This window comes from Oncorhynchus mykiss, chromosome 27 (assembly GCF_057628025.1).
Source record: "Oncorhynchus mykiss isolate SJ-2025 chromosome 27, ASM5762802v1, whole genome shotgun sequence".
NCBI lineage: Eukaryota > Metazoa > Chordata > Actinopteri > Salmoniformes > Salmonidae > Oncorhynchus > Oncorhynchus mykiss.
In genome coordinates this window covers 1,279,267-1,297,340 of record NC_143048.1, presented here as the reverse complement: position 1 = coordinate 1,297,340, position 18,074 = coordinate 1,279,267, and the positions used below count along the sequence as shown (strand labels likewise).

General features: G+C 42.4%; 1 protein-coding gene across 10 annotated transcripts in view; it reads left to right on the top strand.

Moving 5' to 3' along the window:
• Positions 1-18,074, top strand: part of LOC110507290 (endothelin-converting enzyme 2) — a 232,875-nt gene that overhangs the window by 113,464 nt on the left and 101,337 nt on the right. For 3 of the 10 annotated variants that reach the window (XR_016492575.1, XR_016492574.1, XM_021587172.3), the window contains exons 1-2: positions 11,645-11,873; positions 11,992-12,137. The exons of 1 other annotated variant lie outside the window; for it this stretch is intronic. Coding sequence is in view for 2 of the 9 variants with exons in the window: in XM_021587172.3 (XP_021442847.1) it covers positions 12,105-12,137 (33 nt within the window). In the remaining 7 variants the exon portion in view is untranslated. Of the gene's footprint in view, positions 1-11,644; positions 11,874-11,991; positions 12,138-12,342; positions 12,378-17,113; positions 17,409-18,074 lie in introns of those variants that run through there. 6 more of the 10 variants (XM_090224131.1, XM_090224128.1, XM_090224134.1 and 3 more) reach the window with 6 other exon arrangements.

The following is an 18,074-nucleotide window of genomic DNA, read 5'->3' as shown; positions in this document are numbered from 1 at the left end:
CCCCTACAAATCAGCCGGGCTAGACAATCTGGACCCTTTCTTTCTAAAATTATCTGCCGAAATTGTTGCCACCCATATTACTAGCCTGTTCAACCTCTCTTTCGTGTCGTCTGAGATTCCCAAAGATTGGAAAGCAGCTGCGGTCATCCCCCTCTTCAAAGGGGGGGACACTCTTGACCCAAACTGCTACAGACCTATATCTATCCTACCATGCCTTTCTAAGGTCTTCGAAAGCCAAGTCAACAAACAGATTACCGACCATTTCGAATCTCACCATACCTTCTCTGCTATGCAATCTGGTTTCAGAGCTGGTCATGGGTGCACCTCAGCCACGCTCAAGGTCCTAAACGATATCTTAACCGCCATCGATAAGAAACATTACTGTGCAGCCGTATTCATTGATCTGGCCAAGGCTTTCGACTCTGTCAATCACCACATCCTCATCGGCAGACTCAACAGCCTTGGTTTCTCAAATGATTGCCTCGCCTGGTTCACCAACTACTTCTCTGATAGAGTTCAGTGTGTCAAATCGGAGGGTCTGTTGTCCGGACCTCTGGCAGTCTATATGGGGGTGCCACAGGGTTCAATTCTTGGACCGACTCTCTTCTCTGTATACATCAATGAGGTCGCTCTTGCTGCAGGTGTGTCTCTGATCCACCTCTGCGCAGACGACACCATTTTGTATACTTCCGGCCCTTCTTTGGACACTGTGTTAACAACCCTCCAGGCAAGCTTCAATGCCATACAACTCTCCTTCCGTGGCCTCCAATTGCTCTTAAATACAAGTAAAACTAAATGCATGCTCTTCAACCGATCGCTACCTGTACCTACCCGCCTGTCCAACATCACTACTCTGGACGGCTCTGACTTAGAATACGTGGACAACTACAAATACTTAGGTGTCTGGTTAGACTGTAAACTCTCCTTCCAGACCCATATCAAACATCTCCAATCCAAAGTTAAATCTAGAATTGGCTTCCTATTTCGCAACAACGCATCCTTCACTCATGCTGCCAAACATACCCTTGTAAAACTGACCATCCTACCAATCCTCGACTTTGGCGATGTCATTTACAAAATATCCTCCAATACCCTACTCAACAAATTGGATGCAGTCTATCACAGTGCAATCCGTTTTGTCACCAAAGCCCCATATACTACCCACCATTGCGACCTGTACGCTCTCGTTGGCTGGCCCTCGCTTCATACTCGTCGCCAAACCCACTGGCTCCATGTCATCTACAAGACCCTGCTAGGTAAAGTCCCCCCTTATCTCAGCTCGCTGGTCACCATAGCATCTCCCACCTGTAGCACACGCTCCAGCAGGTATATCTCTCTAGTCACCCCCAAAACCAATTCTTTCTTTGGCCGCCTCTCTTTCCAGTTCTCTGCTGCCAATGACTGGAACAAACTACAAAAATCTCTGAAACTGGAAACACTTATCTCCCTCACTAGCTTTAAGCACCAACTGTCAGAGCAGCTCACAGATTACTGCACCTGTACATAGCCCACCTATAATTTAGCCCAAACAACTACCTCTTTCCCAACTGTATTTAATTTATTTATTTATTTTGCTCCTTTGCACCCCATTATTTTTATTTCTACTTTGCACATTCTTCCATTGCAAAACTACCATTCCAGTGTTTTACTTGCTATATTGTATTTACCTTGCCACCATGGCCTTTTTTGCCTTTACCTCCCTTCTCACCTCATTTGCTCACATTGTATATAGACTTGTTTATACTGTATTATTGACTGTATGTTTGTTTTACTCCATGTGTAACTCTGTGTCGTTGTATCTGTCGAACTGCTCTGCTTTATCTTGGCCAGGTCGCAATTGTAAATGAGAACTTGTTCTCAACTTGCCTACCTGGTTAAATAAAGGTAAAATAAATAAAATAAAAACAAGTGTGCCTTGTTATTAAAAGTTAATTTGTGGAATTTATTTCCTTCTTAATACATTTGAGCCAATCAGTTGTGTTGTTACAAGGCAGGGGTGGTATACAGAAGATAGCTCTATTTAGTAAAAGTCCATATTATGGCAAGAACAGCCTAAATAAGCAAAGAGAAACGACAGTCCATCATTACTTTAAGACACGAAGGTCAGGCAATCCGGAACATTTCGAGAACTTTGAAAGTTTCTTCAAGTGCAGTTGCAAAAACCATCAAGAGCTATGGTGAAACTGGCTCTCATGAGGACCGCCACAGTAAAGGAAGACCCAGGGTTACCTGTACTACAGAGGATAAGTTCATTAGAGTTACCAGCCTCAGAAATTGCAGCCCAATTTCACGCCGTATAGCATGGAGGAGGAGCTGTGATGGTGTGGTGGTGCTTTGCTGGTGATACTGTCTGTGATTTATTTAGAATTCAAGGCACACTTAACCTGCATGGCTACCATAGCATTCTGCAGCGATACGCCATCCCGTCTGGTTTGCACTTAGTGGGACTATCAATTATTTTTCTCTTCAGAACAATGACTGAAAACATACCTCCAGGCTATGTAAGCACTATTTTACCAAGGAGAGTGATGGAGTGCTGCATCAAATGACCTGGCCTCCACAATCACCCTACCTCAAACCAAGTGAGATGGTTTGGGATGAGTTGAACCACAGAGTGAAGGAAAAGCAGCCAACAAGTGCTCAGCATATGTGGGAACTCCTTCAACCAGAGAAAGCTGTCATCAAGGCAAAGGGTGGCTACTATGAAAAACCTAAAATATTAAATATATTTAGATTTGTTTAACACTTTTTTAATTACTACAATATTCCATATGTGTTTTTTCTCATTTCTGATGTCTTCACTATTATTCTACAATGTAGAAAATAGTAAAAATAAAGAAAAATCCTTGATTGAGTAGATGTGTCCACATTTTGGGCTGGTACTGTATATATATATAAAGGAAGAGAAGCTTAGGCCTTGCCCTAGATAAAAAACGATAAGACGCATCCCTCCGAGACCTAATCTTTCCACAGAGCCATCTCAGGAATCATCAAGTAAAGGATTTCCTGTCAGGTCCACCCAGCAGGATGCCTCAGGGAATGTACACAGGCTTGGGCTGAGAGTGGTTCCATTCTATACAATAGACCAAAGAGGCCAGCAATATTCACCAACTCAGGGCTTGCAGCATGACAACTTATTATCAATTTGAACCAGAGTGGGCTAGTGGCAAGAACTATAGGAGGACGGGCTCATTGTAATTGCTGGAATGTTTGACAAGAGGACACATGATCAGTGACTACAATAAGATGAATGACATGAGATATGTCAGAGAAAGCGACCCCGTTTGCTACACATAAAGATGGAGGATTAGAGTTCTCCCAAATAGGTGAAATCTGCTTTTTTTGGGTTTTCACACTCTTATGTAGGTGTCATAGCCAGCCATAAAATGACGCAACATGTCAGAACAAGTCTAAATATGTGTCATGACAGTGTTATGATCATATTATAAGATATTTATGACTGTGTCATAACATGTTATGATGCTGGGTGTCAAGTAAAGTGTTACCCTGTCACTATGATATACCAAAAGTTGTGCGCCATTTACTCTATTTGTTTGGTTTGTTGTCATTTGAGTCTTTGTAAACAAATCATGAATAGCTTCAAAACATGTTTAAAACTATCCCATTGATCTCTAGGAATATTGGTCCTTACATCTATAGCTCTGTTAATGATTTTCAGCGTGGTAGAGTGGACCTCCATGTAGGTCCAAGTACCATACAGTCTAATTTTAGTCTAGAATTATTTTGGACCATGATTCCTTCTGATTTGTGTTATACGTAGGTCAGTTGAACAAACATTACAGACGGCAGCACGGCATGGGAAACGCCCTAAATGGTTGGAGACAGTTGCTAATGGCAATACTATGACAACGCCTTAACTGGTCTCTATGGTGATGCTATGATGACCACTGCAGCTCAAGGCTAAGCATTGTGTGCTCTGCATCTGGTATGGGTCTGATTAGAAGTGCTTTTATCTAGTTTTAAGACATACACCAACGCATATGGTTCACAGACTGCAAATTGTGGGCCCGTCTGCCGCAGTGAATAGCAGCTTGGAAAGCACCGCTAAGATTTGTTTTGATTAAGCATTTTGCTGTTATTGGTTTGATAATTAGGCCTACTTCACTCAATAGGATGGGGCCAATGGTGGATGGAGCTACACTTCCATCCAGACACACATATTGATATGATTCTAAATATTACTATAGCATTTGGTACGTTCACTATGGTCCTCTTTTGTTTCAAAGCCTATGTCAGATACTCCAGTGAGCGTAATTGGCTGCAACGAGTGTAATTTGATAAATAAAGTTGACATCATTAGAAAGAAGATATTCACCTCTTTTCTACTGTAGGTATGTAATTCAAAATGTGTTTATTCTGTTGTTGCTGCCAATATTCATAAAAACATTTTGGGAAAAATGCATCAGGGATTTGCTTGCATAGGACTAGGCTTCCACTGTATGATATTAAAGGGAAACTTCACACTTTTTCAACTTCATATTCATCATCTCCAGCACCACCCCAACATCAACATATGTGAAAATGGTGAATTCCTATGTTTTGTAGTAAAAAAGATAGAAGAAGATAAGTGTTTCAAATGACATCATCGTTGTGCATCGTAATCAATTGTGATTGTATTATCTAACCATAGTTACTTTGGAGAGGACGGGGATGTATTTTCCAAGATGGCGTAGCAGTCAGATGTCTTTTTCTTTATCTTGTCGTATATATCTTTTTATATCTTTTTTCTTTGCATATATTTTTGAAATATTTTTCTTAACCTCAACTTCAACATACTTTCCTGCAATCCGCCTCACCCAATGTGGTATGGGTCTACCGACGTAATCTGCCCGTGGGGGTTTTTCAACTGGCTTCTCCGTCACGACGTCCCCTGAATGCCCATCTGCTAGCCTGCTATCTACGGCCCGCTAGCTGTCTAGAGCATATCGGACTGTGAGCTGAAGAGGCCCATCGGACAAATTCTTTGGCCACTATACCTATTTTGCCATTTGGCCTGAACCTTTTTACCACATGGAGCCCTGCTGATCCATCACGACTGGTCTGCTGATGTAACAACATGAGGGGGCTACAACAGACTTCTTCCATTGCGATGTCCCTCTAAGGCCCTTCTGCTAGCTTGCTAGCCCCGGCCCGCTAGCTGTCTGAATCACCGTGTCTCCAGCCGCCGAGCTACTCACTGGATACCTATGATCACTCAGCTACACATGCCTCTCCCTACACCACCCGATGTCACAGGAAGGCCATAAAGATCATCAAGGACAACAACCACCCGAGCCACTGCCTGTTCACCCCGCTATCATCCAGAAGGCGAGGTCAGTACAGGTGCATCAAAGCTGGGACCGAGAGACTGAAAAACAGCTTCTATCTCAAGGCCATCAGACTGTTAAACAGCCACAACTAACATTGAGTGGCTGCTGCCAACACACTGACTCAACTCCAGCCACTTTAATAACGGGAATTGATGGGAAATGATGTAAAATATATCACTAGTCACTTTAAACAATGCTACCTAATATAATGTTACATACCCTACATTATTCATCTCATATGTATATGTATATACTGTACTCTATATCATCTACTGCATCTTTATGTAATACATGTATCACTAGCCACTGTAACTATGCCACTTTGTTTACATACTCATCTCATATGTATATACTGCACTCAATACCATCTACTGTATCTTGCCTATGCCGCTCTGTACCATCACTCATTCATATATCTTTATGTACATATTCTTTATCCCCTTACACTTGTGTCTATAAGGTAGTAGTTTAGGAATTGTTAGCTAGATTACTTGTTGGTTATTACTGCATTGTCGGAACTAGAAGCACAAGCATTTCGCTACGCTCGCATTAACATCTGCTAACCATGTGTATGTGTGACAAAAAAAATGTGATTTGATTTGATTTGATTTTAATGTCAATATGCCTTGTCCATTACTGTTTTGGTTAAATCAAATGAAATCAAATGTATTTATTTAGCCCTTCGTACATCAGCTGAAATCTCAAAGTGCTGTACAGAAACCCAGCCTAAAACCCCAAACAGCAAGCAATGCAGGTGTAGAAGCACAGTGGCTAAGAAAACCTCCCTAGAAAGGCCAAAACCTAGGAAGAAACTTAGAGAAGAACCAGGCTATGAGGGGTGGCACTGGCTGTGCCGAGTGTAGATTATAAAGTGGTTTTAAACAAATCAAAAGTAGCCACCCTTTTCTTGATGACAGTTTTGCACACCTTTACAAAGGTTTCCAAACATTTAAGGGTGTTATGAAACGTAAGTCAAGACATTGTTTATAGGGAGAATACGAACAGGCTATTGTAAAATATTGCTGAAAACATTAGGATTAGCATACAGTTGCAACATAATTTAGCCAATGAAAATGTCTCAACTATAAGATCCAACGCTGGAGCAGAGAAGCAGGTATGGAGAGTGAACATGTAATATTGCAAAGACATGGAACAGGACAAGAACAGTGTCAGAACCGGGTATCATAACGACCTACGACAATTAATGCTGAAGCGGGGAACAGAGCTGGGGAACAGACAGATATAAGGGTTGTAATAACACAGGTGATTGAGTCCAGCTGATGCGCGTGACGAGGAAAGCATGTGTGCGTAATGATGGTGGCAGGAGTGCGTAATGCTGGCCAGCCTTGCGCCCTCGAGCGCCAGGGAGGGAGGACGTGACAGTACCCTCTCCCTCTAGGGCGCCACCCGGCGTCCCACCTGGGCAAGCCTGAAGGGCCGGCTGAGGCACAGTCACGGGACAAGCCGGCTGGGCGTAACATTCCGACGAACCGGCAGAGGCGTGGGAGCTTGGCAATCTGGCGGAGGCATGAAAGACTGGCGGTCCTGCTGATGCGTGGGTGCCCGATGAGCTGGCTGAGGCTTAAAAACTATCTGTCCTGCTGAGGCCTGATGTGCGATGGGCGCCTGCCGAGCCAACCTGGGGCAAGGAAACCTCTCAAGCCAGAAATGGCTCAGACGCCCGACGAGCCAGCTGAAGCACCCCTGGTTCCATTGGCGGCGGTCCCCCGACCCGACTTCACCACTAACTGATGAGCCAGCCCTCCCCGGTGCTTCATTTGGTGGCTTCAGCTCTCTGTAAGAACCTACGCTAGATTAGAGAAGCAGGTATGGAGAGTGAACATGTAATATTGCACAGACATGGAACAGGACAGGAACAGCGTCAGAACACACAACGACACACGATAATTAATGCTGAAGCGGGGAACAGAGCTGGGGAACAGGCAGATATAGGGGAGGTAATTATGGTGGCAGTATTGCGTAATGCTGAGCAGCCTGGCGCCCTCGGGAAAACGAGAAATCAACAGAATGAAACAAACACTTTAAATAACTGTTTTTTTATTAGGATAAATATGCATACAATAATAATAATGATATATAATAATAATAATGATAAAACTAATCGTAATAAATGCAAAAATAAATACATTTAAGTTTTTTAATTGTATCAACCCTGAATAGTCCACTAAAAGCAAAACTTGTCCCCAAAGAGGGCATTCACCTTCTCTCTTTCACCTGGCTACTCTTTCTCCTCTAACTTTAATTTGACTTCAATGAAAAATACTTCCATCTTCGTAATCAACAGTAGCCTTCGGCCAAGGCTCCTCTTTCTTGATCTCACTCTCCTCAGCAACAGGCGCACGATATGTGAGAGGCCGGAACCAGTTTCAATTGGCTGACACAGATAACAAGCTTGCCCAGTTTTCTCATCACCTCACTAATAAAATTAATAGAGGATGGGTCCAATCGGGTCCAGACGGTAAATCAATTGTAATTGCACATATGAGTCTTGATGGTTCCAAACTTCTTCCATTTAAGAATGATGGAGACCACTGTGTTTATAGGGACCTTCAATGCTGCAGACATTTTTTGTACCCTTCCCCAGACATGTACAGACACAGCCCTGTCTCGGAGCTTTACGGACAATTCCTTCGACCTCATGGCTTGTTTTTTTCTCTGACATGCACTGTCAACTGTGGGACCATATATAGACAGGTGTGTCTTTCTAAATCAAGTCCAATCAATTGAGTTTACCACAGGTGGACTCTAGGATGCACCTGAGCTGAATTTTGAGTATCATAGCAAAGGGTCTGAATACTTATTTAAATAAAGTATTTCTGTTATTATTTTTAATACATTTGCAAAAAATTCTAAAAAACAATTTTTGCTTTGTCATTGTGGGGTATTGTGTGTAGATTAATGAGGAAAATGTTTTATGTAATCCATTTAGAATAAGGCTGTAACGTAATAAAATATGAAAAAGTCAATGGGTCTGAATTGTGTTGAGAAGAGCTCATTGCTCTCCAATGGCAAGGCTAGACCTTTGAAGGGAGGGAGACAGTCTGAGAGAAAGAGGGTGAGAGAGAGAGAGAGAGAGAGAGGTGAGAAAGACTCAGCAGCACAGAAAGAAAACTTGATTGACTTTAGAAACAAGAAGAAATGACTTTTCCTGAGTGCCACAGTTGTGCTCTGTGAGATACCTGAGACCAACCCACCTCAGTAAGACATTTGTGTTGACAAAGTGTGTGTGTGTGTGTGTGTGTGTGTGTGTGTGTGTGTGTGTGTGTGTGTGTGTGTGTGTGTGTGTGTGTGTGTGTGTGTACGTGCACACAAATGAGTATGTGGCAAAAACAATTGAGAGATTAGATTGGTGTCCGTGAGAATGTGTAGACTGCCCTGCAAAAGTATTCATCCCCCTTGGCGTATTTCCTATTTTGTTGCATTACAACCTGTCATTTAAATGAATTTTTATTTGGATTTCATGTAATGGACGCATACACAAAATAGTACAAATTGGTGAAGTGAAATGTAAAAAATAACTTTTTAAATATATATATTTTTAAACTAACAGAAAAGGGGTGTGTGCATATGTATTCAACCCCTTTGCTGTGAAGCCCCTAAATAAGATCTGGTACTGTACATCCAATTACCTTCAGAAGTCACATAATTAGTTAAATAAAGTCCACCTGTGTGAAATCTAAGTGTCACATGATCTGTCACATGATCTCAGTATATATACACCTCTTCTGAAAGGCCCCAGAGTCTGCACCCCACAAAGCAAGGGGTACTAAAATGTAGCTTTTTGGGCATCAAGGAAAATGATATGTCTGGCGCAAACCCAACACCTCTCATCACCCCCGAGAATACCATCCACACAGTGAAGCAGCATCATGCTGTGGGGATGTTTTTCATTGGCAGGGACTGGGAAACTGGTCAGAATTGACCAGGGAAATTCTTGAGGGAAACCTTTTTCAGTTTTCCAGAGATTTGAGACTGGGACAGAGGTTCACCTTCCAGTAGGACAATGACCCTAAGCATACTGCTAAAGCAACACTCGAGTGGTTTAAGGGGAAACATTTAAATGTCTTGGAATGGCCTAGTCAAAGCCCAGACTTCAATCCAATTGAGAATCTGTGGTATGAATTAAAGATTGCTGTACACCAGCGGAACCCATCCAACTTGAAGGAGCTGGAGCAGTTTTGCCTTGAAGAATGGGAAAAAATTCCAGTGGCTCGATATGCCAAGCTTATAGAATGCAAGAGACTTGCAGCTCGAATTGCTGCAAAGGGTGACTCTACAAAGTATTGGCTTTGGGGGAGTGAACAGTTATGCACCCTCAAGTTTTCAGTTTTTGTCATAAGTCTTGTTTGTTTCACACCCAAAAATATTTTGCAACTTCAAAGTGGTAGGCATGTTGTGTAAATCAAACAATACAACCCCCCCCCCCCCCCCCCAAAAAAAAAAAAAAAATTTTTATAGTGTCTGTGTGGCCTATGGGCCCTGGTCAAAAGTAGTAAACTATAGTGGTTAAGGAGCCATTTGGGACGCAGTTGTTATTTATTAATGCGGTACATCCGTATATCTATCTAATGACCTCCAAATGTTGGTCATCTGTGACTTGTCACCCAATGCATTATTTCTGGACTAAAGAACTGCTGCAATTTCAGAGGTTCTTCAAATCACTGCACAAGTGTGCTGGTCTGAAGCCAGTCAACACATTTTAATTTTGGTTTGTAGCCATTGCAGCATTATTCAATTACTGGCCAGCCACTTACAATATTTGATTGATGCAATGTATAGTTGAAGTTGGAAGTTTACATACACTTAGGTTGGAGTCATTAAAACTAGTTTTTCAACCACTCCACACATTTCTTGTTAACAAACTATAGTTTTGGCAAGTCGGTTAGGACATCTACTTTGTGCATGACACAAGTATTTTTTCCAACAATTGTTTACAGAGAGATTATTTCACTTATAATTCACTGTATCACCATTCCAGTGGTTCAGAAGTTCACATACACTAAATTGACTGTGCCTTTAAACAGCTTGGAAAATTCCAGAAAATTATGTCATGGCTTTAGAAGCTTCTGATAGGCTAATTGACATAATTTGAGTCAATTGGAGGTGTACCTGTGGATGTATTTCAAGGCCTACCTTCAAACTCAGTGCCTCTTTGCTTGACATTATGGGAAAATCAAAAGAAATCAGCCAAGACCTCAGAAAAAAAAGTATAGACCTCCACAAGTCTGGTTCATCCTTGGGAGCAATTTCCAAATGTCTGAAGGTACCACGTTCATCTGTACAAACAATAGTAAGCAAGTATAAGTATAAGTATAAACACCATGGGACCACGCAGCCATCATACCGCTCAGGAAGGGGACGCGTTCTGTCTCCTAGAGATGAACGTACTTTGGTGCGAAAAGTGCAAATCAATCCCAGAACAACAGCAAAGGACCTTGTGAAGAGGCTGGAGGACACAGGTACACAAGTATCTATATCCACAGTAAAACGAGTCTTATATCACCTGAAAGGCCGCTCAGCAAGGAAGAAGCCACTGCTCCAAAACCACGATAATAAAGCCAGACTACGGTTTGCAACTGCACATGTGGACAAAGATCGTACTTTTTGGAGAAATGTCCTCTGGTCTGATGAAACAAAAATAGAACTGTTTGGCCATAATGACCGTTTGGAGGAAAAAAGGAGAAGCCAAAGAACACCATCCCAACTCACTCTGCTCCAGGGGAGAGGTAGAGACAGCGCTGCATTTCCTATTACACTGTGACAAATACTCAGACCTAAGAGAATATTTCTTTCCCAAAATTATAATTCAATACAAAGAATTTGAAACTATAAAAGATGAAGAAAAAATCTAATATTTATTTGGTGAAAAGCCAAAATGTGCAGTTTTGGCAGCCAAATATGTGTCCTTCTGCCACAACCTAAGGGACAGCCAGTGAAAAGTGCAAAGTAATGTCGATAATTTTTCCCATCTTGTTTTTTTTTGTCTTTCATACCACGTCATGTGTCTTCTCGGCCATGTTGACACTGGCTTTAATGTATTGTTGTTCTCATTAATATTGTTGTTGTAGTTGTTGTTAATGGTACTACCATGTCCATTAATGCTATTATTATTGCTGTTGGTCCCACTATTTATTTATATATAAATATATATTTTATATATAAATATATATTTGTATTTTTCGATATGTATACTTTGACAATGTAAGTAATAATGAACTTGCCATGTCAATAAAGTCAATTGAATTGAAAATTGAATTGAGTGAGAGAGAGAGAGAGAGAGAGAGAGAGAGAGAGAGAGAGAGAGAGAGAGAGAGACAGACAGACAGACAGACAGAGAGAGAGAGAGAGAGAGAGAGAGAGGTAAGAGGGCGGAGTGTAGTCAGCAGTGTGATTGCAATCTTCCTTCTTGTTCATCCCAGGGTTGGCCGACTACACGCGTGAAAAGGCTTTTTTCCCAACATGGAAACATTCTGCTGTAGGTCTATTCTGCTTGCATTCGAGAGACACTCGTTTTGGGATTAGGTAATGTTATGCTCTGGCGCGCACAGTCCATTGCGGTCAATTGCGGTCCTAGATCAATACGGATAGATTGACATGTGTGGGTTTAGTACATATCCTTTTGTTGTTTGTTGTTCCACAGGATTTGGTAGAGCGAGAGAGATGGCTTCGCGATCCAGCCACTGGAATCGTCAGCAGCAGAGGTAGTGTGTCTCTTGCACTCGCCCAGCGGTCGATTTTGCTGTCTGTTGCACGATGAGCGTAGCTCTGCAAGATTTGCGGAACAACGTAAGTCTTGTAATGATTTGATCATCTTGTCAAACGTGATGCTACTCTTCTCATAATTTACCAGGAGACAGAGCTCCGTGGACTCGTATGTGATCGAACCCCATTGCAATCAATCACCATATTTATTGTGTTGTGTTTCTTACTGCTAAACCATTTCGCAGTCATGATTCGAATCTGACTTGTTTATATTCTGCACATGTTGTAGGCTATGCGGACAATAATGCTCGAGCAGATTCCCGGGTAAGCTTTGGTCCTCCTCATATCCATCCTTAAAATACTGTGTTCGGCGCTCACTGCCCGTGATGAAAATGGTGCACTTGCTCTCTCCATACAAACGTCGGTATCTTTTCATAATTTAGCAAAATACTTTCATAAGAGAAAGTGCAGCCTCAGACACTCATGCATAAATCCAGAAACACGTTTTTCCAGCATAGGCCTACATGCTATTGCATGTAATAATTTGATTGTATTTATTTGAAGTTGTTAGAGAGAAGTTGCTTAGCCCAAGGCCCACACCAGTAAATATTCATAGAGAGGCTGAGGTTTTATTCATTGTCATCTCTTTAAGGGCCACACAGCCTATGGTTGAGTTGTACTGTGTTCTCTCTATCTCACTCCTGTGCTCTCTCGATCTCACTCGTGTGCATGGGCTTTAGTTTTAGCTCACACAGCTGTGGAGCTTAGGAGACACTCAGTTTGAACGCCAGCACATAACAAATTTAGGCCTAACTTGTTTATTTTGAACTTCTCCATTTTGCTTTTTCATTTGTCCTCGGTTTTGAATATAATATATAGCACTTTAATCTCACTAAAAGGCTTCCTTCAGGTCTTGTATTTTGTTGACTCGGTGTGCCTTGCCCACACACTGCTGCCTATGTTGGCTGAAGTAGGCATAAGGACATATTATGGAACTGGAGTAAAGCCATGTATTTTACTATGATAACCAACACACAGCTATTGACTGGTCACACGGGACAGGCATTTTTGTTTTGTTATGTTGAGATTCCAGTCCGACAGGCTGTACCTGTTGTTGCTATGGTTCTGTTGCATTGTGTCGTTGTCACCTAAATATTATGGGATGTAAAAATGCACAACAATGACTATCTGTTCGGTATTGGAACAGTATTATGATACCAAAGTGAGATGTGAAATGTCTGTTGTGAACAGATAAGTCTATCTGGTTACAATTTGGGCTGGATAGGTCTTGTGTGTGTGCGTGTTTATTTCTGTGTGTGTTTATTCATGTGTGTTTGTCTGTCAACCATCAAACTGAGAGCAGGTGAAGTAGGCCTACTGCATGGGCTCTGCTTCAGGCTTATGGCTCTGTATAGACCTGTCTGTAATGTAGGCCTACGGAGCTGGAAGAGCAGTCCCCAACCACTGCCCAATATGCCGTGAATCAATTAGTAGCCTGTAGTCCCCAGGGGCATTTCTGAATATCTTCATTATCTCTCTAATGAACATCATTAATAACGCAATCTGTGCACTGGGCCACAGTCAAGCAGGCTGTCGCCCGCTAGACACACTGTGCACTAACTCAACAAACTGTTACAAGGCCTCTACTGTTCCCAGTACCTGTGTTAAGAAGACCAATGGTATTTACACTGCCTCAAAGGGCTGATCTCATCACACTTTAGCATGTAGGACATCAAAGCACCTCAGGTCTGTTCCGGATAGTAGCATGCAGAGACATGCACATGTGTGTATGTCATGAAACACTTACTCGCACAGGCGTGAGTAACATAGTGTAATGACCCTGGGTTTATAAGCGCAGAAATCGACTTTGCCGCACGAGCATGCTTTTTTGATAGCGCGCCGGACCTCGGGCTCGAAAGTCGAGTGTTCGAGACCTGCTTCCTGCTGTTTCATTACAGTGGTGTCAGAAGTGATCGGACCTTGCATCCACGACAGTGCGTGTGCTTGGCCGGTGAGCGCGTTCCTGTAAGACGTAGAGCCGCAAGCTAGCGTGAGGACGCGCTCTTTGAAAGGAGGGAGTAGTGTAACGACCCTGGGTTTATAAGCGCGGAAATCGACCCTGCCGCACGAGCATGCTTTTGCAGCACAGTCGATAGCGCGCCGGACCTCGGGCTCGAAGGTTGAGGGTTCGAGACCTGCTCCCTGCCTGTTTCATTACAATACTTTTATATACAGAGATCCATTTCCATATTTAGTCAACTTCTCTTTTGATTAACTGCCTTAATTTTGCTGGACCCCAGGAAGCAGCAGCTAATGGGGATCCATAATAAATACAAATACCCAAAGTGATTTACAGTGCAGACATACAATTTCATATTAGTGATCCCAGGGGGAATCACACCCGCAAGCCTGGCATTGCAAGCACCACGCTCTACCAATTGAGCCAAACAGGATTATTTCAAGGAAGCAGCAATGACGCACAGACATGCCGCCCTGAGGTGGTTGCTCGGTAACGGTAACACTTTACTTGAAGCGAACAGGAATAATGCGTTATCACTTGTTATAAGCATGTATGAGCATATATATAACTTATTATAAGGCATATGATGATAATAATATGTCTTAAATCAGGATCATTATGAGATGATGCTATACTATACATGCTATACATACTTTCAATGTGTAGGAAATGCATCAAAAAGCATTAAAGTGACAATCCAGATTTCGAAAAGCAACAAAGCCTTCACCTCGCCACTTGTTTTGTTAAACAGCTGAGGGGGCTGGAGAAATGTAACCACTCTGAAATTCATAGACAGAGATATAGATGCAAGGACTGACCATCCATGTCATGAGATCAGCATTATATTTTTGTAACCATGTTTTTTAAGCAAAATGCATATGCATTTTTATACATTGTCATACGTCTCTGGGTGGCCTCAGTCTCAAGTAAAGTGTTAGCAGTTGCTTTGCTGTGACCAGTTGAGGGAGTGATGGGAAAGGCCAAGCCTGAGTGGCTGGAGAAGGAGGCCCTTGAGTGACCTGAACCTGGGGTTTATCAGGGCTGGGTATCCTGTGTGTGCGTGTGTGTCCTGCCTTAGGGCGGTGGGGTGAGCCCCTTCCTGTCTGAAGCAAGACTCTCCGTCTGTCCTGGCTCCATCGGCAGGGCTGGAGAGGTCAACGGTTATGTCCTAAATAGCACCCTATTTCCTACAAAGGGCTGTCCAAACATAGTGCAATAGTGTATCTAGAGAAAAGTGTGGCATAATTTGAGATTTGACTAATTTATGATTAACCCTATGCAGGCTCATCATCAAGACTTGAGACAATAAGCTGATTTATTAAGATCATGTAAAACCCTCACCACTGTCATTTGTCACTAACTGTCATCCATTTTAGCCTGTGTATCCTAAATACATGGGATGCGGTCTGTGTTTATTTTCCTTCGTCCACTGCTTTCTATTTAAATGCTCTCAGACATATTTTAAGTCCTCCCTCCTCTTCCTTCTACTTCCCTCTATTCCTCCATAACATCTCTCCTGGCAAATCTTTCTCTCTAACTCTAACTTGGTTGCTTGACAATGTTTCTCCCTCTCTCTCTCCATCTGTTCCACCCATCCACCAACCCACCTACCCCCCCCTCTCTCTCTCTCTCTCACTCTCACTCCCCTCTTTGTGTTTTTCCTGATCTCGTTGTTTCACAACTGTGCAGTGTATCACCTGAGATGGACAAAACAGAAGGAGAGGAGGGGTGGATAGGCATGAGGAGGTAGTTGTGGGTATGACCATATGAACTGACCAGGCAAAACTCTGGGGCCCAGTTATAACCTTAGGCCCCTGTAAGGTCACATGGTTAGGGAAAACTCAGGGCCCTATAGAAATGAGGTTAAGAAGTAATTTTTTGTGCCCTGCTTTTGGTCTACTGGATAACATCAGTGTCCTTTAGCACTTATCTGCCAGGGTTTGCATGGGATAGAATCCTCGTCCCTCCGCAACTTTGTCTCACAAATGTCTCCTCACTTCTCTGTCTACCTACCTGCCTGTGCAATAGAATACCTAAAACAAAAATAAAATAAAAATCCCCTTTTCACCTATGTGTGTTGTCATCCAATATGTACTATACGTATTACTGAGTATTTTATGTAAATGTTCATATCTGTGTAGTTCCCTTGAAATTGTTATACTGTTTGTAGAATTGCGGACTGTGTATGTATGCATGTGTGTGTGTACCTGTGTGTGTGTGTGTGTGTGTATGTGAGTGTGTGTTTGACACTTGGAGAATTAAACACGGTTATTGCTCTCATGGTAAAAGTACTCAATTGTTGTACTTGAGTAAAAGTAAAGATACCTTAATAGAAAATGATTCACGTACATTTTTAATAAATAAACTCACGGGACAATTTAATCTATTTAATATTTTTTATGGACAGACATGGGCACACTCAGACATGATTTACAAATGCAGTATTTGTGTTTCGTGAGTACGCCAGGTCAGAGGCAATAGGGATTACCACACGTTAAATTGATAGATTCATATTATTGGACCATAATTCTGTGGTGCCCGGGCATTCGAAATGTAACGAGTACTTTTGGATGTCAGGGAAAGTCTATGGGGGTAATAAGTCTATATTTTCTTTCTGAATTTAATGGAGTAAATAAAAAAAAATATATAAACAGTAAAGTAAAATGAAGATACCCCCCAAAACTACTTAAGTAACACATGTCCTATTAAAGGAGCCACAAAGCGGGTATATCCTCGAAGCCTCTGTTATTTTCTGAAGAGACGGACATTGTCCTTTTTCTTATCCGGAATATTCTTCTTTTGTCCCCCCTCCCCCTCCCCCCTCTGTCTTTCTTTCTCTCTTTCCTCCAGTCTTCTCTCCTTCCTCCCTGTCGTCTCCCCTCCTTCCTTTCGGTAGAGATAGAGAGAGAAGAGAGAGGGGTAGCCTTGATGCCTAGATCAGTGACGTCATTCTCTCTCCCTGGGGAGGACTCTACTGTCTCCCTCCTTCTCCCCGTCTGCCCCTCCCTCTCTTTTACTCTCTCAATCTGCTGTTCTCTTTAATAGATGACGCACTGAAGGGGACGAGTAGGGGTCAGGGGAGGAGAGAAACAGGAGAGAGAGAGAGATTAAGAGAGAGAACGTGTCATTTTTTCAGTGTACACACACTAACAAACAGAGGAATGACATCTGTAATGTGTGTTTGTTGGACTGAGACAGAGAAAGCAAAGGGAAGAGATTTTTTGGTTTGTTTGTTTGAGCGTGTCTCTATGTGCGTGTGTGTATACGTGCATACGTGTGTGTGTATATATCCCCAATTCATCAGCCTTTTACAGATGCACATCAATTAAAGCAAGGTAAGCTTAGTGTTTCAACAACACTGGACTAATGTTGCTTATGTAAGATTTACATAATAGAGTATTGGCAGCCTCCCCGGTTTTGTTTGTTGTGCTTGTTCATTTACAGCGCTCGCAGTGTGCTCTTGTGATGTGCGCTCAAGTGGCTAACTTCATTAGGGCAGCATTTTGTTGTCGGCAGAGAAGAGAATGTCCTTTCTGTGCGCGAGCAACAACAACAGTCATGCAGGCTCTGGCTAAAAGTAGTGCCCTATATAGGGAATAGCGTTCCATTTGGAACCTCTCTGTGGTGGGTGACTGTAACCAGGGAAGGGAAGGGGGCGAGGACGCCCTCTAGGGGTAGAGGTATGGAAGTGCACAATGACAGTGGTCACTGAACAGATGAATGGTTTGGTACACTTAGAAAAAAAGGATTCCAAAATGGTTCTTCGACTGTCCACATAGGAGAACCCTTTTTGGTTCCATGTATAACCCTATTTGGTTTCATGTGGAACATTAAGAAAAGGTCTCTACATGGAACTGAAAAGGGTTATTCAAATAGTTATCCTATGGGGACAGCCGAAGAACCCTTTTAGGTTCTAGCTAGCACCTTTTTTTTTAAAGAGTGTAGAGCTCCATGCATGAATGGGCATGTTGTTATTGTCAGTACAGATACCAAATCTAGGT